Source organism: Melanotaenia boesemani, chromosome 21 (genome assembly GCF_017639745.1).
Source record: "Melanotaenia boesemani isolate fMelBoe1 chromosome 21, fMelBoe1.pri, whole genome shotgun sequence".
Lineage (NCBI taxonomy): Eukaryota > Metazoa > Chordata > Actinopteri > Atheriniformes > Melanotaeniidae > Melanotaenia > Melanotaenia boesemani.
Genome location: NC_055702.1, coordinates 3492245 through 3519873, shown reverse-complemented (window position 1 = coordinate 3519873; position 27629 = coordinate 3492245). Strand labels below are relative to the sequence as shown.

The following is a 27629-nucleotide window of genomic DNA, read 5'->3' as shown; positions in this document are numbered from 1 at the left end:
CCCAGTGATATTGTTCTTGCCCCTCGTGTGGATTGAGTGGTTTTTCTGATGTCGTGCAAATGGACGGCGGTGACTTTTTTCCTTTTGTATTGATCCAGTGGCCGTTTGCTGAGCAAGCTGGCCGATGGACCTGCAGCCCGTCTTCATTTTCCACTGAGCTGACTGAGGATCCTGGAAGTTGTATGCTGTTTGACCTGGATTTGAAATGAAATAATAATAATAAAAATAAGTTAAAAAAAAAAAAACTAAATAAAACAAGTGTGTTTTTTCCCCGCTTGAATTCACTAAGAAAAAAAATGTTCATTTCAAACCGAAACAAGTTTTGGATGCATTGCTCTGAAATCTGGTGAAAATAAACATGATCCCCAAAGGATGAACTCCGGTTACTTAAATCAGGGGTGCCCAAGTCCGGCCCTCGAGAACTACCATCCTGCAACTTTTAGATTCAACCCTTCTCCAACACACCTGAATCAAATGACTGGCTCGCTACCAGGCCTCTGCAGAGCTGAATGACACGCCAATGACATCTGATTCAAGTGTGTTGGAGAAGGGTTGCATCTAAAAGTTGCAGGATGGTAGATCTCGAGGACTGAACTTGAAATAATTGCATGACATCTCCTGTACTATCACCAGTAATACAAAAAAAGACATCCTTTCAGGCTTGAAAAGATGAATAAACACTCATTTATAAGAAATCTTGGCCTTGCCAAGTTTTAAAACAGATAAATATTACTTCAAATGGCCAAAAGCATGCAGGATAAGACTACTGATCCCACAGTGAGAAAATTTACATGCCGCAGCAGCAAAGCATAATACTTATAATACACTAAAGAAACAGGAGGGCAAGCAGCAACCAGGTGCTGCTAATTTACTGTATTTGGTTAACTGATCAGTAGGTGTGAGCACCTCCATAAAAGCATGTGCTTTTGTAGTCTGCTTATGTGTTAACACTATACCTAGAGGAAAGACAACAGCAAATGTCACTGGTAAAAGTCATGAGACCATTTTCAAACTATCTGGAGTCCATCGGTCTACTGTGGGAAAGATTCATGACCGCTGCCTATCGTCCCTTGAGTGGATGTCCCAGCAAATTTAACCAAAGATGAGACCTTGTAATGCTCAAAACAAAGAAGAAAAGAAACTGAACAAGTATGATTTGTTTTGAAGGTTGTAGGAAAAAGAGTCATCCAAAGACATGCATGTTAGGTTCATTGGTCACTAAATTCTCCCTATGAATAAATCTGAGTGGTTGTTTATCTCTCTGTGTTGCCCTGTGATGGACTGATGACCTGTCCAGGGTATACCCTGCTTCTGGCCTTCTAATCGCTGGGACAGGGTCCAGCTACCCCACAACCCGAAATTGGAATAGGTGGCATAGAAAATGAATGAATGTAGGAGAAAGAGCTATCTCTATAACCAACATGGCAACACTGCTTAGGTTTGCAAAACTGCATCTAAACATACCACAAGGCCTCTGGAACAATGTCCTTTAGGCAGACCCAACCAAAGTAGAGATGTTTTGTCTTTTGTTACCTTTATTTTTCCAGGTAAAATGTTTGAGAACCAATTCTCATTTACAAACACATGCACAAAACCAGACACAGCATATCAGCATAAACACCTCATATCAGCTGGTGGAGGGATGATGATCTGGGCTTGTTTTGCAGTTATTGAGTGGCCATGAAGTCCTCTGGAAACCAAAGTATTCTAGACTCAGATGTGAGTCCATCTGTCTGACAGATAAAACTTGTATGAAAATTGCACATGCAACAGGACAATGAAACAACGCAGCAAATCTACAACAGAATGGCTGAAAAAGAGGCGCAGCATCAACATGCTGCAATGATCCAATCGAAGCCCAGACTTTGATTGGCTGTGCAGAAACTGCTGCAAACCTTAATGGATGGAAGCAACCTTCTGAAGAAGAATTGACCAATATTAGGCTGTTCTTTCCTTTCATCTCAACATGGACTGGATTAATTCCTTACAATGTAGGTCAGACAGCCTTGGTGCAGTTGAACCCAGGACGCCTGCACGGAGCAGAGAACTTAACCCCACCCAGCACCAGCTGGAAAACAAACCTGGGGTACAGACCTCATCCCTCAACATCAGCTGTGAAACTCAGTCATGCTGTTGTGTCTGAATGGGAGTAAACTCCTGCAGCCACGTTATAGAAATCATCTACTGGGAAACCTTCCAACAAGAGAAGAAGTGCATGCTGTTGTTAATTTAGTTTTTTCAAACACCTGTCTTTTTGGACTTTTCAACCAAGTGATTTCATATGGATAGTGGAGAAGTAACAAAAGTAAGGAACAAGATACTGTAGTTATAAGCTACAGAAACTATTCAGTCTTTTATTAATTCACTACATTTCATTGCAAGATAATCCAGTATAATCGATCTTTAGCAGTGCACATGAACAGCAGATGAAGAAGAGGAATGTTTCAGCTGTGTGTGACTCCAAAACATCAAACACATCCGCTGAGGCTCCCCGAGGACTGAGCTCATGCTGCAGCTCTGCATATTCTTATTTTTTCCCCCTAAATATGGGCCTCAGATGGATGTTAAGCTGTGTCTTAAAGAAAAAGTTTTGGCTATCTTTTAAGTAAAATCCTGACACATGAAGCTCTGATGGGAGTGGAAACTGAGGACCCTCCCTCTGTTCCAGATCAAAAGCAGGTGTCTGCTTTGTGCCCGCTGGATTGTTTCACCTCTGCCACTGCAGGTAAGTTTCCTTCACTTGTGTTTATGCCAAGAGATGCTTTCAAGCTCAGAAGCTAAAGGTGAAGGTGTGTTTGTTGTTAGGATGAAGACGGCTGGAGTTTTGCTCATCCTGTGTGCAACTCTTGATGCAGCTCAGAAACAGAAACCGGAGAGGGACCACAGGAATGAAGGCAAGACTAACAGGACACATTTACCGTTGGTGGTGTTTCACAGCTTTTTCACATTCAGGTCATTTTTTAAAAAGGAAGGTCCAGTGCAGTTTACATGTTCCTAAAGCATTTCAAGATGCTCATTAATACGGGATTTATTGGATTTCACTATATCTAATTAATTTATTTTAATGATTCATTTATATTCTTTCATCATTTATCTTTATCAATTGTTAGAAATTCAAGATTTGTTTTAAATAATTGTTTTATTTAACTGAGTAGGTCTGAAGGAGGTTATCATTCAACCTATAAGCAGGACTATAGCCAACACAAAATTCTGGCTAAGGAAATGTTATCTTCAGGTTGTTCTTGCATGGATTAGCGGGTGGAGCCTGATCAGGCCGATCAGGGCTGGCTAGATTTTTCATGCAGAGTTTACATGTCTATCCAGAAGCAAATCCACTCTGAATCCATTTTGTGGAGATATTAAGATTTCATTGTGCCAATTTGATCAGTGTTTGAAGAATTTCATCAACCAAAATGACAAAATAATGACTGTCTTGGGGCGGCAGTGGCTCAGGCGGTAGAGCAGGTCGTCCAATGATCGGAAGGTCGGCGGTTCGATTCCCGCTCCCGCAGTCATCTGTCGTTGTGTCCTTGGGCAAGACACTTAACCCTCCTTGCCTCCAGTGTTGGCATCGCTGGTGTATGAATGTGTGGATGAATGTTCGGTGATGGTCGGAGAGGCCGTAGGCGCAGACTGGCAGCCACGTTTCCGTCAGCTTGCCCCAGGGCAGCTGTGGCTACACACGTAGCTTACCATCACCAGGTATGAGTGAGGAGTGGATGAATAATGGATTCACACAATGTAAAGCGCTTTGGGTGCCTTGAAAAGCGCTATATAAATCTAATCCATTATTATTATAAAAAAAAAAATATATAATGACTGTCTTACTTGTTCATTCACCTGCAGCAGACAGAGTAAACACCAGAGGATGTGCAAACCTCACACTGGTTTTAGACAACTGGAAATACGCCATCATGACACAAGTCAAAGATCTGCTGCTGCATGACCACAACACTGTGCTGCCAGACTATGGAAGGTGAGAACACCCGTCCTGTTTCTGGGTTGATCCTTTAACCCTGAGTGTATCAAACCTGATACGGTTTCTGAGACCAGTTGCATCACTTTGTTAAAAAATTCCGCTCAAAATGATGTAGTCTGCAACTTGTCTTACGCCCCCTGGTGGATACATTTAGAACTACAATCATTTTAACTATATGCCGCACATAGAAGCAAATTACTATGATTAGTTTTTACATCTTGTTTATGAAGACTTTAGATTTATATATATAAAAAAAAACTGTCCATTATTTGTTGGTTCAGGAGTTAGTGTTAATTAGGTCTAATTAGGAAAAAGTTCAGTTCTTCAGGCTCTTGTCAGGAATCAGCAAACTGGACCCACAATAAAAGTCAGAGAGCTGAGGATTGGATGAAGATTTATTACAGAGAAGAGAATATTTCCAGAGGTGCAGAATCTGGTTACTCAGTCCGCTTGCCTGTGAAGGTAGGAGAACCAGGGTGAGAACCAACGTGATCTGGAGGGAATATGCAAGGTAGGGTGACCACGTACCAGCAGAGGAGATGGGAGCCAACAGGGAGATCTCAGGAAGAGAGAGGGCTGCGATGGGAAACTCCACCGGGGGCTGTTGGGACTGCTGAACCAGAAACAGTGTTAGTGTGATCAGACGGTTAAATAGTGCTGAGTTTTCCACTTTGGGTTGAGCCTTCAGAAAGGTCCAGATAAATCCTCCAATTCAGCGCATCAGCAATCAATCAGAGGAAGAGGAAGAATGCCTTCAGGGACGGCTGGGAAATGTCAACCCCAGCCCGAGAGCCATGACACTGAGCATTTTTCAAACATCTATATACCAAATAGTTATATAACAGAGTGAAACAGAATAGACCCTTATTGATCGCCATGGGGAAATTGAACAGGTTCATAGAAATGTTTCAGATAAACTGATTAACTCCTTTGCATCTTTCCAGGATCCAGCCGCTATCAGTCGCTCTGGGAGATCTCTATAAAGAATTCAACACCCTGAAGGAGCGTCTCACTGAACTCACTGCCAAATTTGAAGGTGTGGAGGCCTTTGTGGACGATGTTCGCTTAGGAAGAAAATCCACACCACCCCGACTTGAACCCCGACCTCCAGGGTCACGTCCAGGAGAGTCTACTGCCACAGAGGCTGCAGGTCGACCTGCTGGAAGGAGGAGCAGAGTTGTAGTTCGGAGAATCATAAGACCTGTCGGCTCTCAGGACTGATGACCAGATACATCGTTACACTCTGTTCCACACCTGGAACTGTTCATCTCTACTAGTAATGAGGAATCAGTTAGAGGAACTTAATAAGAACCATTTACAGTCCAAGAAGCAGCTTTATATGCTTGCAATCATAGCTTTACCTCACAGTGACACTGAGGTTTAACTTAAAGCTGGATTTTGTTCAAATTCTCAACGATTCTGAATTTTTCCAAAGAGGTTTTAATTTTTCACTTTAACAAAATACTTTAGAGAGCACCAACATAATATCAAAGCTATAGTTACTTACTATAAGTAAAAAGTAAAATAAAACAGATATTTTATACGTACAACAGAGCAGTTTAAAGTGTATAAAAACTATTTTAAACAGTATCCTGCTATTTTAATCAAACATGACAGTAGTAATGCAGCAGTCCCCAAACTGGAAAATACTGGTGTTTAGAGTTTGTGTTTAGCAAAAGATGTCCATAAAAATGTGAAGGGAAACAAGGAAACAGGCTGAAAGCTGACAATATGTTTTCTCTGACAGCAGCAGTGCAAACCAGTTTAGTTTATGGACACCACTGGGTGGCTTCCTGGTATGAGAAAGTTTTGGTTTGTGTTTCAATTAAAGTAAAGTATGATTAAAAAATTATAATATATATATATGGTACCAGTCAGATCCTTGGACACACTTAGCTTTAAATCCAAAGGGAAAGTGTGTCCAAACTTTTGACTAGTAGTGTACATTTGTGGATTATTCTGTCCGTATACTTTAGGTATTTAAATTCCAGTGCACTATGATATATTTCTATTTTTACCCGTTAACAATACAGACATGAGTTTGAACAGCAATTATTTTTCTTAGATTATAAATTGACACACAAGTATGTTATCAATTGAATTCAGCTGTGTCATTCTATTTCATTTAAGATGGTAAAATCTTTGCAGTTTATTTGCAAAATGTAGTCCAATTTTATACATGAGGGTTACAAAATAATATATGAATGAGTGAATAAAAAGTAAAAGTACTGTGCAAAAGCTTTGAATGATCACTGATTGAATTCTATATTGTAAGTAATACAGGAAATATGAGCATTATTTTATTGTAATATATGTAAACATAAATAAATTCAGTATATAACAGTTTTTGAAAAATTCTATATTTACGATCTTTATTTACAATCTGGACCCTCTGAGGCAAACATTCTTGTTATTTTTTAGGTCTTAGTCTTAATGACATTGTAAAGGATTTGTCACTCCATCAGACCTGCTGGAATCAAGTTTTAGTCCAGTTCAACTTCAACCCTCTCTCCTTAAGAATGTTTTTTTGGATGATGGTGCAGATGCATCTCTAAGGTCTCAGATCTTTGCTAATTTGTTCTATTTATTAAGGACTTCACTTTATGCTGTCAATCTCCTACATAGTGTTTTAGTCTAGCCATTTTGTCCTCCACTCACTCATTTTAAGATAAAATAAAATCCCTTAATGGGGAAATTTACATGCTACAGCAGAAAGACTGTAAAGGACAGTCCCAGAGAAAAAGAGAATAGGACACAGACAGAAAAGGTGGGCAATAACACTAGCAGCAATAGTTGCTATGGTCATATTCTACAGAGCTAACATGTCCTCAGATTTTTTAAGGATACACTACACACCATGCTGAGACAGGACAAGTTTTCAGCGCTTGCTGGCAGTAATCTTCTTGTTGAAATAAAGCCATTTTCTTTCGAACTGTGTAATCTTTGGCATTATTCATGGATGCAAACAACAAAATGGGAACAAAATCTTTGTGACAGAATGTTTGTAACAAAGAACCCAAAGATTTAATTTGAAATTGGTTCGTTACTAATTTCTTATGCATTGACACGACAACTGCTCATCCCCTGAATTAGGAGCCTTTTCATGATTGAATGATTCAAAGGCAAGTGTTAAGAGACTTTAAAAAAATACATAAATAAAAACAATGAATGAATGAATAGTCAGGCGCAAGGACTGTACTGAAACAGCAGCTGCCATACATCTGGAGAACTGTTGCTCCAGATAAATTTAAAACATTACAACAAAATCTAGCTTATTGGATCAAAATGTACCGAAATAAAGGGTGGCTCAAGACTTATGCATAGCATTGTGAAACGAAATAGAATAAAACATAAAGGTCAAATTCTGGATTTCTTCTCTGCTGAATTGAAAGTTAAAACTCCTTGAACACGTGAACGCAGCATAAGTTTCTTTTCTGATGTCAACAGAAACGAAACTGATAAACGTCTCGTTCATTTTGAGACTGTAGAGAAATTACGAGATTAACAAACGCATTAATTGAGTTTTATTTTATTAGAACTGACAGTTATTAATTCATTAAGCCAAAGCATTTATTGCTTGTACTTACGTATACTTATATTTGTAATAAGATTCAGCTTGATCGGTACCTCGAGATTTACAGAGAGATAACCGCTGGTAGAGATGGCTGTATATTTGTAGACGGTCCCTTAAAGCTGTTATAGGTTGTCTAATAAACGATTGTTTGACATACTTAGTTTTATCCAGGACGTACTACGCTGACAATGAAAGAGGTAGGCATACGTACTATTAAATCTAAAGTACTTCCGTTCTAAATAACAAAGCTTCACTTTGACATTTGATAAATATACAACAACGTCTCAAATAATATGCGTTTCTTTGGGTTTAGTTTCTAACTATTTTTTTAAATGACAAGCCAAGCTTGCTGAAATAGCTAGCTTAAGCTAGAGACTTCAAGCACACTGAAGTCTTTTTGATTGTGTATTTATTATCTTTAATACTGCAATAAGTTCAGGATACAAACCAGTGTTTGTGAGACCTTTTAAGATGTATTTTGTTTGTAATCCTTTTTTTTGTTTACAGTCTTCCAGATTTTTGTTGGTGTAAAGGTGTAACTCCATCTATTTTTTTTATAATTAGAAACAGAGCAGGAGAAGCAGGACTCCCTTGAGACAGTTGTCCTTATAGATGGAGCAGGTGGGAGGAAACCTCCACGGTACCCCTGGATCACAGGCAAAATCCAGGGAAATGGAAGATGTTGCAACCAAAAGACTACGGAGGAAAAATAAGGTAATAATGCAGTTATCAACAATATTCAGGCTGGAGTTTTATCTGTGAGAGTTGTCATTAGTTATTTAAATGTGTATTTCAGCAACAAGGAGCAGGAAGTGCCAGCAAGAACGTTCAGGTGAGGAGGAGAAAGAGAAATCAAAGAAAGAAGAAAAGCATCTCAAAAGCAAAAGAAGTTGCCGATGTTAAGAGTGAAAGCACAGAAAAGGACCATGAGGAGGTTGTGGAGATGACAAGCAGCCAAACACAGGATGGTTTGTCTTCAGAAACACAGCTTTTGGATCCCCAGGCTGCAGACAAGGTGCCAAAAGAGAACACTGGTGAACAACACAAGAAAGTTGTAAAAACGGTGGAAGTTCATACTCAGACAAAGAAACAGAAAGGCAAAGAAAAATACACACAGACTTCAGTTGTTTCTCAAAAGAACCAAGAAACACAGACAGACTTCCTTGTGCCAACACAAGACGATGCAAATGACCGAAAGAGTCAACCTGGCATGAGTAGCCCTGCACAGACACAACTTAAAGAGGACATACATGAACCTCAATCTGAGCAGAAACACAACAGCGCTTCTCCGACTCTGTTAGGGCAAAATGAAAATCCAGCCAACAGTAGAGAATCAGCTGAGTCAAAGCCTAAAGTGGAGAATGATCCATCTGCTGGAGTCTCGGGTGATGCAACGTGCCAAGAAGAAAAAGATAAGAAGCCAAAGTCTTATGCCAAAGCTGTGTCTGGAGAGGGTGGAGGTGAGAGACTCTCCAGCTCCAAAACAGCTGATAAAACACCCAGCAGCACCCGGTAAGACCGAAATCAAGACTTTTATCAAACATCAGGACTGCGGCTGATACATAAACACAAATCTTTCTTTTTCCACAGCGATCGAAGCCCAGTGAGACCTCCTTCCAGTGCGCCCATGTTCACCGTTTACATCTACGCTGTGCTGGACAAGAAGTTCAGATTCCACCGAGAACATGACACACTTGTGCTGTTTCATGAAAGAGGGTATATGCCCCTTGAAATAACACATTTTCTGTGAGTATTTGTGGAATTTGTACAAATTGTAATACACAATGTATAATCCCAATTAAAAAAATGGGCATTGCTTGCAGTGGTTTGCAAATTTCATAATTTCATTTATACACAGCTGAAATCTTTTTAAGGCTTTGAAATTGAGAATTTGACATTTTTATTTGGAAAACATTCGCTCATTTTGAATTTGATGGCAGGAACATGTCTCAGTAGTTGATACGGGTCCATGTGTCACACTGTGTAGTGTGTATCCCATCTTCTTACAACACATGAAAAAGTTCATTTGAAAGTTTTGCTGCTGTTGATGAAAATATTTTCACATGAAAATATTTCAGTCTGAAAATGACAAATGTTATGACAAATCTTTAATTTCTTTTTATTTAGTGGACTGAAGCAGGGAGGCTATCTGATAGAAGCAAGTCTGTCTATTGAAGAAAAAGACTTGGAAGGAGGAGCCGGGGTGACCTACTGGTATGGTGTAAAACAACGACACAAAGAAATTTTAGCAACTGCAGCAAGACATTTTCAGATTCCATTTGACCGTAGCATTAAAGGTAAATAAAATATGTTAGAGGATCAGTTTTACATAATTGTTTTTTTTAACATAACCTGATCACAAACTCATCTTTGTTCAGAGCTTCACCTTTACGAAGGCTTCATCTGTCGTGATGATGTAAGCTTTATGAAAACTGGTCTTCAAATGTTTGGTCTGAGGAAATCAAAAGGTGAGGAGCTTTCAGATGCCTGGCAGAACTCAGCAGCAACGCTGCTGAACAGAATCTTCCAGAAATGGACTTCATCAGACAAACGGAGTACGGAGAGGCTGTGTAGCGACTTGACATGTTTTACACAGAGCCTGCTTTCCGCTCCAGCAAGGATGAGGTACCAAGATAACTCAGTACCTCCAACGATCAAGGTTGGCTCAGTGAGAAATATCAAAATGTAAAAATTTGTTTTTTATTGTACTTCCATTGACCCACTAATAATAAATCTTTGTGTCTACAGGCGACAGAGCTGATTTCAGAGAATTTGATTCAGATCTTGAAAGGAGAGCCAAAAGAGGAACTCCGGGGCAGCTGCAGGAACGTCAGTCCTCTTGTTCTGGGCCTGCGGGTTTTCACGGTTACCAGAAGCTGTAGCATCAACCTTGGAGTTAAAGGCTGGGCCGAGCTGTGTCTACTGTTGTCTTCAGAGACCGCAATGGACGAGAAAAATCTGGAGGAGTTGCACACTTCTTTTGAAAAGCCACAGTTGTAAGTTTAGTCTTTAAACTCTAATTAAGGAGTCTGACGTCTCTCTCAGTCTTCCAAAGGATACACCACAGTCAATTTAGACACTACCTCTGGGTTGTACAAGCCATTTATTAGTGTAGCACAGTTTTTAATAACTGAAGTACTTTCAAAGCAGTACAGCATGTTAATGTGTACTACTACGAAGAATAAGAATAATGTCCTGATCCATGAAAAAAGCTGAATGTAGTTTAATCTTGTAGTTTTACTACACTAGTGTGGATGTTTATTTAATGGAGAATGAAAAGATGATAAGAACCAAGCAGGTAAAATGTTTTTACCCACTTGTGGAAAAAACTGAAAACATGGTCACAGAAAGTCTTTTGGGTGCAGATAAATATGTATTACACATTTAAGTTTTTATTGCATTTTAGAAAATTTCCCAACTTTTTTGTTAAATGGGGTTTGCAGATTGTTTTGGACGTTATCTTAATGAGACGGGTGTACAATATCTGTGATCATAGATCAGATTCAGCAGAGTTTTGATGCTTCTGGATCAGATCTCACACTAGTTTACAAGTAAATCTGAATCCAAGATTTGGGAAGCAATATACTTATGTCTTTTTTACTTTTATGTAATAAACAAACAAAAAATTTGTTTCTTTTTACATTTTTCTGATATTTTTATGTATTTCTAATTCTAAAGATGATTTTATTTTCTTAACATTTCTACTACAGAAAACATTGATCTTACGTTTGCTCCCTCAGCACTGTGTTGGGTCTGATGAACGACTGTGTTCAGAACAAGGTGGTGGAGCTTGTCCTGCTCCTTCCTCTGCTCTTCAGGCTCAGACAACCAGGAGCTGGTGCAGGAAAACTGGAACCAGTTATGGAGGAGGAGGACTGGTCCGGACTCAGTCCCTTTAACTTTGTCAGATTCAGAGAGAGTATCCAGTTCCAACCAGACAAAATAAAGTGAGTCTCTTACTAAGCTAGATTAACTTTCTCTTCCCGAGCTTTACAGAAGTAACATCTTTCCATTTTCACAGGAGGATGTTTTCTCTGATCCAGAAACATTTATCAGCGGCTGCAGAGATGCCTCTGCTCTTGATCGGCTGGTTATCTCTGGTCCCATTTGAGGATCTTCCTGAATTTTCAGAGCTGACAGGAATACAGGCAGAACACCTGATCCAGAGTCTGATGTACAGACTGAGAAAATGTGCAGAGACAGGGGATCTGAACAGAGCTGAGCAGAATGTAAAGGTAAAAACAACCTATATCAACCTTAAAGATAGATAAAAACCTTTGTTTTATGTTAATTTCTGTCCCGTCTACATGCAGCTTGCTCTGAAATCTTTGAACTACATCCTGCTGAAGGTGGACAAAGAAAAGGACAGGTACTGACACCTGAGAGATTCACCTTCCTCTACGTTTTCTGAGTTTTCTCCGTCTAACTCTAGCTTTGTGTTGTAGAATGATGCAGTGTGAAAACATCAAGCCAGCACTGATGAGCAGCATCAGTGTGGTGAGGAGCGCATGCAGGATTGTGAGAATCGTCCCGTGGTACCCGGCAGTGGTGCAGTCCTACCAGCTGCTGCTGAAATTGTCAGAACTCCTGGAAACCAAACTGAGAAGAGAGGTAAGAATCTTTTCGTTATGTACCTTTAATGACTAAATGTGGAGCATTAGCTTTTATTAACTCTCTTTGTTTTGTATGTTGTAGTCCAAAGAGGATGAGTTTGAGACATTAAAGCAAACATTCTTGAAGGAGGTGTTTGCTGTGCAGCAGAAAATCAGTGAGTGGCGAGATGAACTACTGCAGAAACCCCTCATGACTTCAAAAACACTCACCTATCCAAAGGAATTTGAGGTATGCAACCAACAAGGTTCAATACAATCACTTATAAAGATGAACTGATTAAACATGTAAAGGATAAAAGAGGAAAAACAGAACAGTGTATACAATAAATCAGTGGTTCCCAAACTTGTTCTGCAGGGCCCCTTTTCATCAGCAGCAGTAATGTCAAGCTCTTAATCCATCCACCTTTATCACGTAGCATCCCAACACTTACAATGAAATGTACGAAGAAGTGCCCTGTGAAATAGTTTTTAGTTTAAAATCGTATCTGTGGCTGAGAGAAAAAGTAGTAATTCCTCCGCTGTAGTGTGAGGCGTTTTAAACCAGGAAACTTGCAGACTACTTTATATGAGACGAGTCGAGCGTTTGACGAGTCGGATGCTGCTTTGGTAAAACAACTCTGTTATGTTCAGGATAAGAAATCTCCAAGTGGCTTTTTACTGCCAGATGCTAATATGCTGAGACATACCAGCCAAAAGTTCCCCTTTAAATTTAATGGATAAGTGTGTTAACTTTTAACTGGTAGTGTATGACACACTGTGGTCCCTTCATTACCCACCACAGACCATTACCATTACTTCACCATTACCTGGTCAAGTCCAGAGCTCGATATGCCTTGTCATGGTTTTCTTGTCCGTTGTTGATTCATCATTGTTTTTCCATTGGTACTTTAAAATATTTGTCCACATTTTCCTAGCAGTGCTAAAACTTTATGTGTTGGGAGATGTGAAAATGTTACGTTTGTGTAATCAGAATTGATTATGATAATAATGAGAATCAGAAGAAGAAAAAAAAATGGATTAGCACGTTAATTGAAATATATTAATAAAATACAAGAAATTGTGCAAAATATACATTTATGGCGAGAAATAATACAAAATGTAGAGCGATAACAGAAATAGCAGAAAAATGTAGGTGAATTAAAAGAGATAACTGAAGATATGAAGATACAGATAAAAATGAACAATAATATGTATATAAACAGATGACACTATAACAATTACCTATTACAGTAAGAAAAGAGAGGGAAAAGTTAGGGACATAATGATAATAATAACAATAATAATCTTTATTTGTTCAGGGTGTTACACAAACAGGTTTACACACATTACAGTAATAAAAACACATTTTCTTTTTCCTTGCTGAAACATGTTTTTATGTTACGTGAAACTGGAGCTCACACACTGTAATTCAGCTAAAAATGATGCTGGTGTTGATTTATTAGATGTGGGACGCGCTGTTGAGAGAAGAAGGTTGTTCTGAGGAAATTACATCCCACTGGGTGGAGAGCTTAAAGAAAGACCTGAAGAAGAGGATCTCTGTGGTAAAACAATGTTCATTAGAAGCTGGGTTTAAGCACAGAGCAGCACATTTTTAACTAGAATCCAGCAGGTGGATTTCATCACAGCTGTTTTTATCCCTCAGACAAGTGATGAAGACAAAGTGCTGCTATGCTGCCTGGAGTCGTCGGTGGCAGCTATAAGAAAAAGTCACGATATTCTGCAGGCCTGTTTTGATGAGATGTGTCACTTTGCCATCAAGACAGTTTGCCAGGTGTGGTTCTTGTTAATAATTGGCTTGTTTTTACAGTCTGTACTTGCTGCCTTTTTTATTTAACTTGTACAGAAACTAGTACAAAATGTTTTTTCTAAAATTATTCACTACACAATAAAGTTGAAGCATCTTATGCTGTTTTTACATGTGCACTACAAAATACACACCAGATTTATTACAGTTTATCCCATCAGTACGGAGAGAAAATAGACTCAATGTTTTCACATACCTAATGCATGTTTAATGTCATCAAAGGTGGCCTGTTGTCTCAGTAGATAAAAGCTTATTTGAAGCTGGATGTAAATTTATTCTCTTTGCACATTTCCATGATAATATAAATTTCACTGGAAAGAAATTGGTTAAAAGCTAATTATTTAACATGTTGCTGTGTTTTGTCTTTACAAAATTCCCTTTTTCAAATGTGATATTAGGCAAAGTAAAAAATAATGATGATCAAAGCGGGAGGTTATTCAGAAATCATATATTGTTGTTCAGTATGTCCTGTTTTTCTGTTTATAGAGAGGACAGGAGGGAAACCTGATGCGAAGTCTCAGCTCGAAGGTGAAAGATCTCCCTGACGTTGTTGTTTCTGCTTTTGTGGTGGAGTCGGCAAAACGGTTCAAAGAGAACACGGTGGTCCAGCTGCTGGATCCACAGTCTGCCATGAACTTCCTCCTGTCTACCTGTAGGTCATTTTTAAAAGTTATTCATTCACAGACCTGTTCCTAAAGTCATGATCCAGTCCTCATTTCTCAATATTTTGTTTCCTAGCAGCCAGATGTTGTTGTAATCTTCAACATGTTCAGGACTAGTTCTCCAGCTTTCTGAAGGTCTTTCAAAGTTTTAATTTGGCTGAAGTTTCACTCATTTTCAGTTTAGTCGTTGTACCAAACCATTTTCAGAGAAGTTTTTTTTCTGGGCGTGTGTGTGTCACGAAGTTTGAAAGGTACCAACTCACAGGTGTTTTGGATGAATGGAGGAGGAAGTGGGGTGAGCTCGGTGGTGGTCACATTTTCTGTTGACCATGTAATCGCATAATTTATAGTGTAAGTCTGTTTCAGTTAGAATATCGTTTACTCGTCTTGTTGTCTGGATTTGTTTTGGAACCATGAATGGAAAGAATAAACATATCGCTGCTGACACAGAAGTGCTTGAGAATACTTTGGAACTCGTGTCTGGCAGATAACCCCGAGTTTAGCCCACAGCACCCCTCAAATAAGTCATCGCTTTGCCGCAACACAGAATATCCAAACCGTCCCTGTTTTCAGGGCCCTTCCGGGGTTCCTAATCTTACCGATCCAACACATAAGGTTGGAGCTTGACTTACTGCAGTCCACTGGTTGGCCAGAAGAATCATTAAGAGTCATCAGTAAGAGCAGAGTGGCAACTGCATCATGTTTACATATAATGTTGATGTTTTGTTGTTTGAAGGCAAGAAGAAAGAACATCAACTGCTGGATGTCCACCATTCTCCTCCTTTGTTTCTGTGTCGCATTCTTCTTCGTTATATTTATATATATTACTCGTTAACTTGAAAAGGAGGAGGATTGTGGCCCTTGAGGACTGGAGCTGTAGTCCCTTGGCATAGCGCATAAATAGGCCTTAAAGGGTGGCTAGCAAGAAGCCATTCTTATGGAAGAGAAACAGAGAGAAAATGCTGAGGGCTGAGGTATCTCAGATGGCACAAAAAGTGACCTAAAAAAATCAGGCAACAGGTCTGATGGTGGGATGGATCCTCCCTGGAGCCCGGACCTCAGCATTAGTGAAGCAGTGTGGCTTCATCAGGACAGAGAACAGGACAAAAAGCTGAAACATGCAAAGACGAGCTTAGGAAAGTCCTTCAAGAAGCCTAGGGAACTATTCCTGAAGACTGCTTACAGAAATGTCAGAAAACATGTCTAAAAGGGTTCCCACTGTGCTGAAGAACAAAGCTGCTCAGATCAAATTTAGTTTTTCAGGCTCATGGGATACACTGTATTTTCATTCATGTTTGCACAAATAGAGAAACAGAGTGGCTTAATACCTTTGCACAGTATTATACACCACAATTTATTTTGATATTTTATTGTTTGGATTTATTTGGGTGTATATATTTTTTTTTCTTTTTTTTCTTTTACATGAGCTCATTCTCTTTTGTCCCAGGTGACTGGAGATCCATCCAGGTTGATGATACTGCAGGACATGTGGTGCACAGTTGTGTGGAGGCTGTACGGTCTCTAGTGGTGTCTCTGCTGGAAGGACATGTGAACCTGGGACATCTGCAGACCTGCCTAAAATATCAGACGCAGTTTAAGAGACTGTACCATCAGTGTACGAACCTTCACAAGTTATCACAACATTTTAAACATCCAAACGGTGAACGTCGTCTTAATGTCTAATAGGTGAGTTGTGTCTTCCACAGACAAGAAAAACACCATGTCTGAGACTGTTCCTGTTGATCCAGAGGTTGTTTTGGCTGAGAGACAAAAGGATCTGAACACTTTCATGCAGCGGAGACAGCAGATTGAAACACTGATAAAAATGATGGCAAAGGTTACAGAAAGCATCACAGGTGGGTTCAACTAAAACACGATTTAATGCTCCATTAATAAAACAATTAGAAATGCATAATGAAGGTTTTTTGTGATTTTCTTCATTTATGTGGTTCAAGTTCCTGAGATGGCGACTCTCGAGGAGCAACACAGTGCAGACCTCCATGCCGTTAGCCTGAACAAACTGGCTCTCGTTCAGTCCTTTGATGCACAGGGGAAGCTGAAGACGACGGGTCCTCCACAGGTCATCTGGTATAAAATCAGTATGAACGTCTTAAAAATGTCCAGTGAGATGCTCAAACTGCATCATAGCAGCCTGGTTCTGTCCTCTTGGGTCAAGCGGGCGGCTTCTTTAGCATTAGCCCGGCATCCCACCCCACCACCTGTTCAGGTGACCCTCACACAGATCTGTGAGAACATCTGGAATCCTCTGCTGACAGAGTTCTCTCAGCTTGGTGTCAGCATTGCAGAGGCGAACATCAGTTTCCAGCAGCTCGATCATGTGTTGGTGGAGTCTGGCGACCCGGGTGATGGGAAGCTGATGGAGAAGGAGCTGAATCTGATGTCAGAGGCCGTTTCTGCTGCAGGAGCCTTCACAGCTGGCGTGAACTGGGTAGAGCTGAGGTTGGGTCAGATCCAGGCGTATCGACAGCTCCACGAGGCAGCAACTGCAGCCAGCGCTGTGCTGAGGATCGCTGAGAAAATGAAGCTGTCTGGAAACTTTAAGGAAATCAGCACCCTCAGCCAACTGGTGATCGTCTTATCTGATATTTTTTTCTGTTTATTGATTTATTTATTTATTTATTCACCCTCTGGTGATTTTCATAGCCAAAATGGCCACACAAAAAACTCATATAAAATCATCAGACATTAAAGAGTCATTCTCCTGATTTTTATTATGTGGAAAATAAATCAAATAAAAATTTTCTGTAAGAATTAAGGTGATAATTCAAATAATCAAACTGGTAGTTAAATGGTTGAAACCCTAAAATTAACTGAATGTTTGGTAGTTTTGAGCAAGTTGTTTAAGTGATTTATGAAAAAAAGAGCAGAAAAAATGTTGATGTATGATGATTTAATTCATTTCGTAATAAATATAAATATAAATAGTTTTCTGTGGGGGGACATTTTGGCTGCAAAGGTCACCAGAGGGTAGTGACTTTGTGGAGTGTGTTTTGGTGTTTTATTTTTTTTGTTCTTCGGGGCCAACCAGACAGAAGCAGGCACACACATACATTATGAGGAACATTTCCTCATTTTTACTACTTTTACTTATTATTACACCCTAAGGAAACAAAACAAGACTTTTACAAGTTAACATGTTTTTTTTTAACACTCAAGCCAGAGTATGCTTCATATTTTAGAATATTTATTTATATTAATATTATAGAATGTTGATTTAATATTTAAAGACAAGTAAGTGTTTTATGCATTTTTTGTTAACTTTCCTGGATTATTTTCTGAATCTTTGACAGAATGAAGACACCTTTAAGCAGAGGGCCCTGGGGTCTCTGACTGATGATCTGTTTCGTGCCAGACAGCAGCTGTCCACAGTCACCAAGCAGCACACTGCTTGTCTGGAAGAGTTTCTAGCCAGCCAAACTCTGGTCAGATGGGTCAAAGAGAACCTTAAAAGTAAGAAAACAAGCTTAATGTGATCTAAATGACCTCATAGAACATATTCATCGGCGCTTTTTTTGTGTCATCAACAGATATGAGCGATGTGAAGGTTTATGTCGACCTTGCTTCCATATCTGCTGGAGAGAACGACACAGAGATTGATCAGGTGGCTTGTTTCCATGATGCCGTGATGGGTTATGCTCCTCTGCTCTACACCCTCTCCCCTCAGGCTGGTTTTGAGGAATTCATGAGGTGCGCTCAGCAAGTGTGGGACACCCAAAACAGAGATGAGAAGCTCCCTGACAAACTGGTAAAAATGACATTTTTTCATCATATGAAGATGCTGCATCCTTTTGTTGTAACAACCTGATGGTGACATGGCTGAGTTTGCTTTGCAGAGAGAGTCAACTCGATTATTAAGCTGGCTGAAAGCCCTGAAGGAGACTCATGGCTCTGTAGAGCAGTCTTCGCTCTCATTGGCTACTTCTATCAATGCTTATGGAGTTTACCACATTGGATGGTCTGATGGAAACACAGAAAGGGTAAGTATATAATCTTCATTATGAGATTTAACACAGACTGAATCCATGTAAACAACTGATCTGATTTCTTTTTTCAGAGATGTCTACAAAACATGGTCCAGGTGACAGTGAAGAGGGGCAGAGAGGAGAAGACCTACAGGCTTGAAGACCTTCTGGAGCTTCAGAACAAACTCATGCTCATGTCGTCCAAAGGGGAACACGGCAAAGAACAAGTCAACAGATTCACAGAGGTCAGATGCATCTAGTGCTTAAAATAACATCCTGGAAATATGGAATCATATTTTTTGTTAGTTTTCAGTTTAAGACTTAAACACATTTTATTTCAAATCGATTGCAGTTTAAGTTCTACATCAGCTGATCAATCAGCTGTTTCTCTTCTGCACATTCATGTGGTAAGGCTCATTTAGAGCTTGATATTTAACCCCTAAACACCTGAATTTATTTACAATTTTATAAAAACAAATGTAATACAGAAAATAGGTAGAAGCACACGGAGCGCAGACTTATGGCAAGTCATTGTAATTTTTTTTTTTTTTTTGCCAGTGAATGTGGGCATTATTTTTAGTTAGAAGCTTTAATAACAAAATTAGCCCTGTCTCCCCATTATAAAGAATCCTTTAAAAAATTCCTGGATCCAGGCAGTGATCTGGATCACCCCCAAAATCTAATCAGTTGGTCCTTATTCCTTTTCTGAGACTTCCTGAAAATTTAATCAAAATCCGTCTATATTTTTTTGAGTTATGTTGCTAACAGACAAACAAACCAACACTGCCGAATACATGACCTCCGCCTTGGTGGAAGTAATGAGGACAAAAGAAAAGAGCTAATGGAGCGTCTGTAGTGGAGTAGTTCATGCACAATTTCATTAACAAAGCATGTCGGAGGAAGTGAATGTGCAGATGATCAGTCCCTAGTAAAAATAAAAGCTACTATGAAGCTAGTTAACAAAAGCATAAAGCCAACAACGGCTTCAGTACGAAGAGTCACTGCTTCTCACTAGTTAAATTAAAGTTTTCTTTAAGGAAAATATGTTGGGAACTGCATTAGCACACCCGGTATGTAAACATCTGCAAGCAAACCAGATGAGTGTGTCTAAGTCAGTTTGTGTACTGTGTTTCTGTATTTAGACCTTTATGTTTTAAATTTATTCATAGTGAGTTAGAAATAATTAAGAAGTTACTCACATTTTCTATTTATTGAAGGGATGCACTTACTTGCCTGATATTGTCATAAATGAGTAATCACGCTAACTTTACCAGCATTTTTGGCCCAACTCTCAGCATTTCTGAACTTGTGTCCTTATTTGCTGTAGGTTTTTGAAGGCGTTCAGAGGGTGGGAGCCGTCCTTCTTCAGATGCAAACCTCTGGCAACATGCTCTTCAGAGAATGGCAGGCTGAGGTCCGCTGCTGCCCACAGCAGCAGCCGAGCATCAGCATCACCTTCTTGTCTTTGAATGGTAAACAGATGGTGTACCACGGCGAAGTGACAGAGCAGCTACAGAAGCTTTCTCAGTCCATGGATGACTGCCAGGAAGGATGGTGCTCCTTCATCAGTGACATGCGCTCAACCTACAGCTTGTTGAATCACTACACCTCAGAGCAGATGGTGTACCTGTGCCACTGGATACACATAGTGTGCCAGCGACAGGCATCAGTTCCACAACAGCTGTGGCACTTACTTTTCCCCATAAAGCCACAGTGCACGCTAACTGATGTCAGGGTTGCTTATGCAGAAAGCATGACCACAATGCAGGATGAATTAGATGAGTCTGACGATGAAGATGAGTATTTTGAGCCTTCTTTGGACTTAGCTTCATCTGGAGACACTGAAGGAGACATGGAGGAGGCTCGTGATTTGATGGAGTTTTCAGAGGATGAAGACGATGATATGAAATGTGATGTTGATGACACAGATGAGGACAGTTTGGAGAACCTCTGGAACCGATTTAAGAGAGACATGTCACGTTACCTCAGCGAGTCCCTGGACATCTTGACTTTGGCCTACTTCCTGTCATGTCTGTCTGAAATTAATCAGCTACACATGATCAGAAATCTTCCACCACTTCTCCAGGAAGGAAAGCCAAATCTTGTGCTCTGTCCACATGCTGAGGTCTTCACCACCACTCTGTCTTTTTACATGGAGAGTCCAGAGCAACCTCTGCCGTCGGATGATGAGGTTCTAGTCTGCAGGGAGGAAACCACCAAAGAAGAGGTGGAGATCTTTCTACGCAGAGCTCTCAGCCAAAGAGCCAAACAAAACTGGCAGAAAATTTATTCTCTAGTTAATCCTGGTGTTCTGGGATATGATGTCAGTGAAGCCTTAGTGGAGCTATTTGAGGGTCTTGAGAGAAGTGCCAGCCCACATTATCGTTTGGTAATAGTAAGTCCTGTCGTCCATCAGCATAGATGTGTGCCCTCTTACTTCAGCAACAACAAAGTGCAGGCTGGTGTGGGTCTGACAGAAGAGACTGCCAGGAAATATCTCCGTCACCACTTCACACAAAACATGCTGTCCCAAAACCCGGTCTCTCTGGTTTCTCCGAATCAGCTTTCGGTCTGGATGGTGTCATCTGGGCGCCCTGCAGTTGGTGAGGATTGCTCTTACTGACATCCAATTATGAAAATGCTTATGTTTAAGATTTTAAATACACATACATGTTATGCAACGTAAGCCAACCCTCATTTCTTCACACAGTATCAGTCAAAAGTTGAAAACCCACTTACCCACTGGATTCAATGGGAAAATGGATCCAAACTTTTGATTGATACTTTATATTATGAGGAAAATAGGAAATAGAAATAGTGATTTAAGGAAGCATGTGCATAGATAAATGTAAATTCAGTATGTATGACAAAATCAGTTTGCACAATTTTAACTAAATTAAAAGTCAACATTTGGTCTGAGCAGCTTTATTCTTCAACAGACTCTGTTAACCGTCTTAGACCAGATTTCTTGTCATTTCTCTAAACAGTCTTCAGGAAAGTTCTCCAGACTTCTTGAAGAACTTTCCAAAGCTCTTCATTGGATGTTTCTGCCTTTTTCTTTGTTCTCTGTCCACATGATCCTACATTGCTTCCATAATGTTAAAGTTGAAGCTCTATGAAAGATTAATCCCTCCATCAGACCCGTTCTCGCTGATTTTCAGTCCAGTTCTTGTCTCATTTAGCAGACTTCAGTTTTTTCTCCCTGTTTCCATTCCCCCCGGTGGCCATTTACAATACAGGACAGAGCAGACTCTACTTCTTAAGGAAGCTGAGATCATTCAATCATTCAGTGTTTTGTATCCTCTATAAGTCTGTTGTAGAAAGTACAATAAGCTTTGCAGCCATTTGTAGAGGCAACAGCTTTACAGCCAGAGACTTAAACAACTGAAGAAACTGGTCAAAAAGGCTGGTTCTGTGCTGGGGAAGACTCCAGAGTCACTGGAGCTGATCCAGACAATAATGCTGCACAAGCTGCTGAAAATAATGGACACTTCTTCACATCCTCTAGAGTGTGTTTAGTCAGAGACTTCTTTAAGTCCAGTGCAAGACAGAAAGGTACAGAAGATCAGTTCTGCCAGCAGTCATCACCCTCCAGAAAAAGGCCTTATCTCCTTCTAATTAATTATTGTGTTTTTTACTAAAACCAAAAAAACAAAACCCCAAAACCCTAGTACATTATTGCAGTTTCCTTCTTGGATTAATAAAGTAGTTTTTATTTCATTTTCCTTAAGAATGGCTTCTTGACAGCCATGGAGACCATTTCTGATGAGGCTTCGACAAACAGTAGATGGATCACCTGAAGGTCCAGAAGCATCTTCTGTTAGGTGTTAACACAACACAGGCTCATCCCTTTAGTTAGGAATCTATTTTATTCTTGAAATGTTCATAAGTGGCTGAAAAAACCCCAAACAAAAACAATAAAAAAAACACATTCCCCTGAAAATGGTCTGGAACAAGCAGGACTGAAATCGAGTAAATAAGCAGAAAATTTCCAAAGAAAAACTTTGAAAAACCTTCAGAAATCCTGGGGAACTGTTGCTAAAGACCACTTAAGGAATGAAGGTTGGCTCTAGATGTTCTAGTGGACTAGAGAGAGTTTCATTTGCTATATTGAAATAGATGTATTGCCTAATAAACCTGAACCCCCCCAGGTAAATCCCTCTATGTGGATCGTTTGTTTGAGAAGTTCCAGCAGAAATCTCCCAGAGCAAGACACATCAGGATCAGACTAATTGAGTCATGTGTTGACATTGACTCACTGATCAAGAATCTGTCTCAAAAATTGTCACCTTTACGAGAGCAGGACCCTGTTCTTCTTCACATTGACACGGCTGGAGTAAGTATGCAAGCATTCTTTCCTGCAGAAAGTTTGCTCTTTTGTCTGCTGTCCATGAAAATGGATGTTTATTTTTCTCTCCAGGTTCGCTCGGGCCTGGAGGAGCTCCTGTTCCACCTGTTGGTTCTGGGCTGTTTGAGCGACAGCCATGGCATGCTATGGAGGAGAAATCCAGCTCACCTAATCACTGTGGAGGTCCTGAAAACAAACACTCCCATTAAAAACCAGCCAAAAGAGGTACACATCTTTTTAAGATCTATTTGAAACGGATGCTGAAAGTTAGAAAACTGCTTTATTATATGTGTTATAGACTTTAATCCATTGGTACCAGGTGTCCCGTGGCTGGGACATGGCAAAATAAATCTGAATTTTACTCAGTTTCTCTTCCAAGTACCTACACATTACACACCATTGGAAAGCTAAGATTCTTAAGATTTCAATGATGTGTCCCATTCCAAACTACAATCATAACTGTAGATTCAGTAAACATTTATTTCAGACCAGTCACAAAGAGTAGATGATGCTGCAACAAAGGGTCCAGCTAAAGTGGTCTAGTACAATAGTTTGTCAACAACAAGTCTTTTATTCTTGGAAAAAAAACACTGTTTAGGCAAAAAATGCAGGATTTTTAGGGGTTAAGAGGATTCTGTTTTTCTTGGACTTGATTGATTTGAGAGATAAAATATTAAGAAATCTGTTGAGTTCAAGCATGTCCTAAATTCCTTGTATAACCTTCACTGCTGTGTGTGGCATCATTAGGCTTTTAGAGCTTCAAATGAAGGGATTTTTGCTATTTTAATGTAAAGATTTGATAAGTTTTTATTTGTTCTCCCTCAGATGAGACTTGGACTTCTTGACATTCTGCCCACCATTCATTGTAGACCTCCGAAGGAGGTGATGCAGCTGTTGGCCAGTGGAAGGCTCCCAGCAAAGAAGACCTTTGACCCCCTTATGGATGAGCAGGAGTTTTGCAGTGAGGGGATTCAAAGACCATACCAGTACCTAAGGCTCTATAACCAGAATCAGAATTTGGATCGCTTTAATTACAAGAAAGGCTCCAGAGTTGGAGATGCTAATGATTGTCTTCATCACTTTCTGTTATTCTGTGGCATGAAAGACCCATCTTGGGGTGAACTGAAGAACTTCTCCTGGTTCCTTAATGTCCAACTGAAAGACTGCGAGAATTCCGTTTTCTGTGATCCAGACTTTCTTGCTGACCAGCTTCCAGGCTTCAAGGGCTTCATTGTGAAGTTCATGATTCTCATGGCAAGAGATTTTGCCTCGCCCTCCCTGGACACGTCTGATGAAAGTCCAATCCTGCGCATTGAAAGCAGTCTGGAAGACGACCTGCTTACCCGTCTGACACTTCGCAAGCGCTGGGAAAATGAGTCCCATCCGTACATTTTCTTTAATGCGGACCATTCCTCAATGTCATTCCTCGGCTTTAATGTGCAGAAATGTCGAAGGCAGAACACGCTCAATGCTGTGGATCCTCTCAGCAATAAAGTTCTGATACAGCATGTCATGTCCCATGAGCTTTTTCATGGTTTGGAACGGCAAAGGATTTCTCTCACAGAGGACTTTAATCAGTTGCCCCGGACAGACAAAATCAAAAGGATTTCATGTGTTGTTGGTGCAAGGAAAGGGATTATGGACAGGAATTTTGATCCAGATCCAACATACGAGCTCACAGCTGACAACGTGATGAAGATGTTGGCCATACACATGAGATTCCGGTGTGGGATTCCAGTTGTCATCATGGGAGAAACTGGCTGTGGAAAAACCAGACTTGTTCGTTTCCTTTGCATGCTGCAGAGGGAGGAAAGACCAGTGGAAAACATGGTTCTTGTCAAGGTTCATGGTGGAACCACGGCAGAAATGATCTACAGAAAGGTGCGGGAGGCTGAAACACTTGCTCACATGAACCAGCAGATGCACAAGCTAGACACCATTTTGTTCTTTGACGAAGCCAACACCACAGAGGCCATTTTCGCTATCAAAGAAATCCTTTGTGACCAAACAGTGAAAGGAGAACCTCTGAAGGCAAAAAGTGGCCTAAAAATAATAGCTGCTTGCAATCCTTACAGGAAACACTCACCTGAAATGGTGGAACGTTTGGAACGTGCAGGGCTGGGATACCGAGTGAAGGCAGATGAAACAGAAGACCGTTTAGGCAAAGTTCCTCTGAGACAGCTGGTGTACAGAGTTCACCCTCTCCCTCCAAGCATGGTGTCATTGGTTTGGGACTTTGGTCAGCTGAGTGATCTAACCGAGATTTCATACATCAAACAGATTGTCCAGAAGAAAGTTGCAGATCATCGTTTGCCAACAGCCTGCAAGAACATCATTTCAAATGTACTGGCAGCCTCACAGAAATATATGAGAAGTCGGAAAAACGAGTGCAGTTTTGTGAGTCTCAGAGATGTGGAGCGGTCTATGAAAGTGCTAGTTTGGTTTTACCAGCACAGCGAGGACCTTTTCAGCAACTGCAGTGAACTCAGCGAGGACACAAAAACACTCGAGTGCTTGATTCTTGCTGTAGGAGTGTGCTACTACCCATCTCTAGTAGCCAAAGAGGAATACCTGACTGAAATTTGTAGGTACTTTCCAAGTCCACTCAACTCTCTTGCAGCCTTGCAAGAAGCGATTTCTTCCTGTCAAGATTTTTTCCTTCAGAACATTCAGACAAGGGAGACCATTGCCAAGAACATTGCACTGAAAGAGAATGTGTTTCTCATGGTGGTTTGCATAGAACTCCGGATCCCACTCTTCCTGGTTGGCAAGCCAGGAAGCTCCAAGTCACTTGCTAAAACCGTTGTTGCTGACGCCATGCAGGGCCAGAACTCCCACTGTGATCTGTTCAGGAAACTCAAACAAGTTCATATGGTCTCCTTCCAGTGCAGCCCTCACTCAAGTCCAGAGGGCATCATAGGGACATTTAGGAACTGTGCTCGTTTCCAGAAGGACAAAAACATGGATGAGTATGTGTCAGTGGTGGTACTTGATGAGATAGGACTAGCAGAAGATTCTCCACAGATGCCCCTGAAGACTCTTCATCCTCTCTTGGAGGATGGTTGCATTGACAATGACAAGCCAGATCCCCACATGAAGGTTGGGTTTGTTGGCATCTCCAACTGGGCTCTTGACCCAGCTAAGATGAACAGAGGAATATTTGTGTCCAGATGGGACCCAAGTGAGGATGAACTTGTGGAGACTGCTAAAGGAATATGTTCATCCTGCAACCAGATTCTCCTGAAAATCAAACACCTCTTCCCATCTTTGGCAAAGGCCTTCTTGAGCATCTGCAGTGAAACCTCAAAGAATCAGTTCTTTGGTCTGAGGGATTATTACAGCCTCATCAAAATGCTCTTTGCTGCTGTAAAATCCACACAACAAGAGCCGGATGGAGAGCAGCTGGTAGAGGCCATCTTACGCAACTTCAGCGGACAACCTGAGAGTTTTGACCCTGTTGTATTTTTCCAAGAACTTCTCCAAGACCTCACAGAAATTCCCAGACCAAACACCTTGCAAATGGTGAAAAAGAATCTTGATCATGTCTCCAGCGAGGAGAGCCGTTACCTTCTTTTACTGACCACCAACAATGCAGCCCTCCATATCCTTCAGCAACAAGTCTTTGCAGAAGGAGACTATCCGCCTCCTGAAATCATCTTTGGCTCAGGATTCCCAAAGGACCAGGAATATGCCCAGATCTGCCGCAACGTAAATCGTGTGAAAACATGTATGGAAACTGGACGTACAGTTATCCTCCTTAACATGCAGAATCTTTATGAAAGCTTGTATGATGCCTTGAACCAGTACTATGTTTATCTCAGTAAGCAGCAGTACGTCGATCTGGGTCTTGGCTCCCACAGAGTCAAATGCCGCGTACATACAAACTTCAGACTAGTGGTAGTAGAAGACCAGAAGAAGGTCTACGAGCACTTTCCTGTACCCCTCATCAACAGGTTGGAAAAACACAGAGTGGATCGGAGCACTGATCTGGAATCATGGCAGCATAGGATCCTCGATAAACTCAGAGAGTGGGTGAAAGAATTCTCAGGTGAAGCCAACAAGGATTTCAGGCTGTCTGACATTTTTATTGGTTTCCATGGCGATGCTTGTGCCAGTGCTCTTTTGCAAGCACTAGAGAGGAGGGGACAAAAAGTTGGGGACAGTGAAGTAAGACAGCAACAACACGATGAACCAAAAACCAACACAGACAAACCAACACAGAAGACTGAGATGGAGGACCATCAGTTTGTTGATGCAATGGACACACTGCAGGAAAATGAAACAGTGGAAAACCATGATGACGAATCCAGAGTGGATTGTGATGTAAATGAAGGGATGCTGGAAAACGAAGTAATAATGGAGACAGAAAATGAGGTTGGATCCGTCAGAGAAACTGAGGAAGAGGAGGTGTTGGATTTAGCCAAACGTTTGTTACTGAACTGTGCCACCCCTGATGCTGTGGTGAGGCTCAAGTATTCCGATTTATCAAATCAGGAGCGGGAGAAACTCCAGAGACTGTACTTCCAGCAGCAGCATCACCACTCACTCAGAGATTTTCTGGGAGATTACCTCGTCAAGAATCAAGGTTCCACCAAGTTTCTGGAGGTAAAACAGCTACAAATTCACCATTTCTTCACAGTCTTTACAAATTGTTGACAGAACGTTG

The 27629-nt window shown here is 40.6% G+C and overlaps 1 protein-coding gene and 1 long non-coding RNA gene across 2 annotated transcripts in view; one reads left to right on the top strand and one right to left on the bottom strand.

The window, feature by feature from the left end:
- Positions 1 to 4356: 4356 nt before the first annotated feature.
- On the bottom strand, positions 4357 to 4688 carry LOC121632965. The gene is made up of 2 exons (XR_006008985.1): positions 4508 to 4688; positions 4357 to 4433 (listed from the first exon to the last, which is right to left on the bottom strand). It is a non-coding gene; the product is annotated as an uncharacterized LOC121632965 (long non-coding RNA).
- Positions 4689 to 7632: 2944 nt separating this feature from the next.
- rnf213b (ring finger protein 213b) overlaps positions 7633 to 27629 on the top strand; it is a 43741-nt gene continuing 23744 nt past the window's right edge. The window contains exons 1-26 of the mRNA XM_041974758.1: positions 7633 to 7750; positions 8118 to 8267; positions 8350 to 9065; positions 9144 to 9299; positions 9681 to 9850; positions 9932 to 10212; positions 10302 to 10549; positions 11294 to 11500; positions 11575 to 11788; positions 11867 to 11922; positions 11999 to 12164; positions 12249 to 12395; positions 13609 to 13707; positions 13809 to 13937; positions 14457 to 14622; positions 16080 to 16247; positions 16339 to 16488; positions 16588 to 17219; positions 17944 to 18103; positions 18181 to 18398; positions 18487 to 18630; positions 18708 to 18860; positions 19943 to 21218; positions 22767 to 22951; positions 23036 to 23188; positions 23789 to 27568. Coding sequence (XP_041830692.1) covers positions 8166 to 8267; positions 8350 to 9065; positions 9144 to 9299; positions 9681 to 9850; positions 9932 to 10212; positions 10302 to 10549; positions 11294 to 11500; positions 11575 to 11788; positions 11867 to 11922; positions 11999 to 12164; positions 12249 to 12395; positions 13609 to 13707; positions 13809 to 13937; positions 14457 to 14622; positions 16080 to 16247; positions 16339 to 16488; positions 16588 to 17219; positions 17944 to 18103; positions 18181 to 18398; positions 18487 to 18630; positions 18708 to 18860; positions 19943 to 21218; positions 22767 to 22951; positions 23036 to 23188; positions 23789 to 27568 — 9876 coding nt within the window. The 5' untranslated portion in view covers positions 7633 to 7750; positions 8118 to 8165. The remainder of the gene's footprint in view (positions 7751 to 8117; positions 8268 to 8349; positions 9066 to 9143; positions 9300 to 9680; positions 9851 to 9931; positions 10213 to 10301; positions 10550 to 11293; positions 11501 to 11574; positions 11789 to 11866; positions 11923 to 11998; positions 12165 to 12248; positions 12396 to 13608; positions 13708 to 13808; positions 13938 to 14456; positions 14623 to 16079; positions 16248 to 16338; positions 16489 to 16587; positions 17220 to 17943; positions 18104 to 18180; positions 18399 to 18486; positions 18631 to 18707; positions 18861 to 19942; positions 21219 to 22766; positions 22952 to 23035; positions 23189 to 23788; positions 27569 to 27629) is intronic.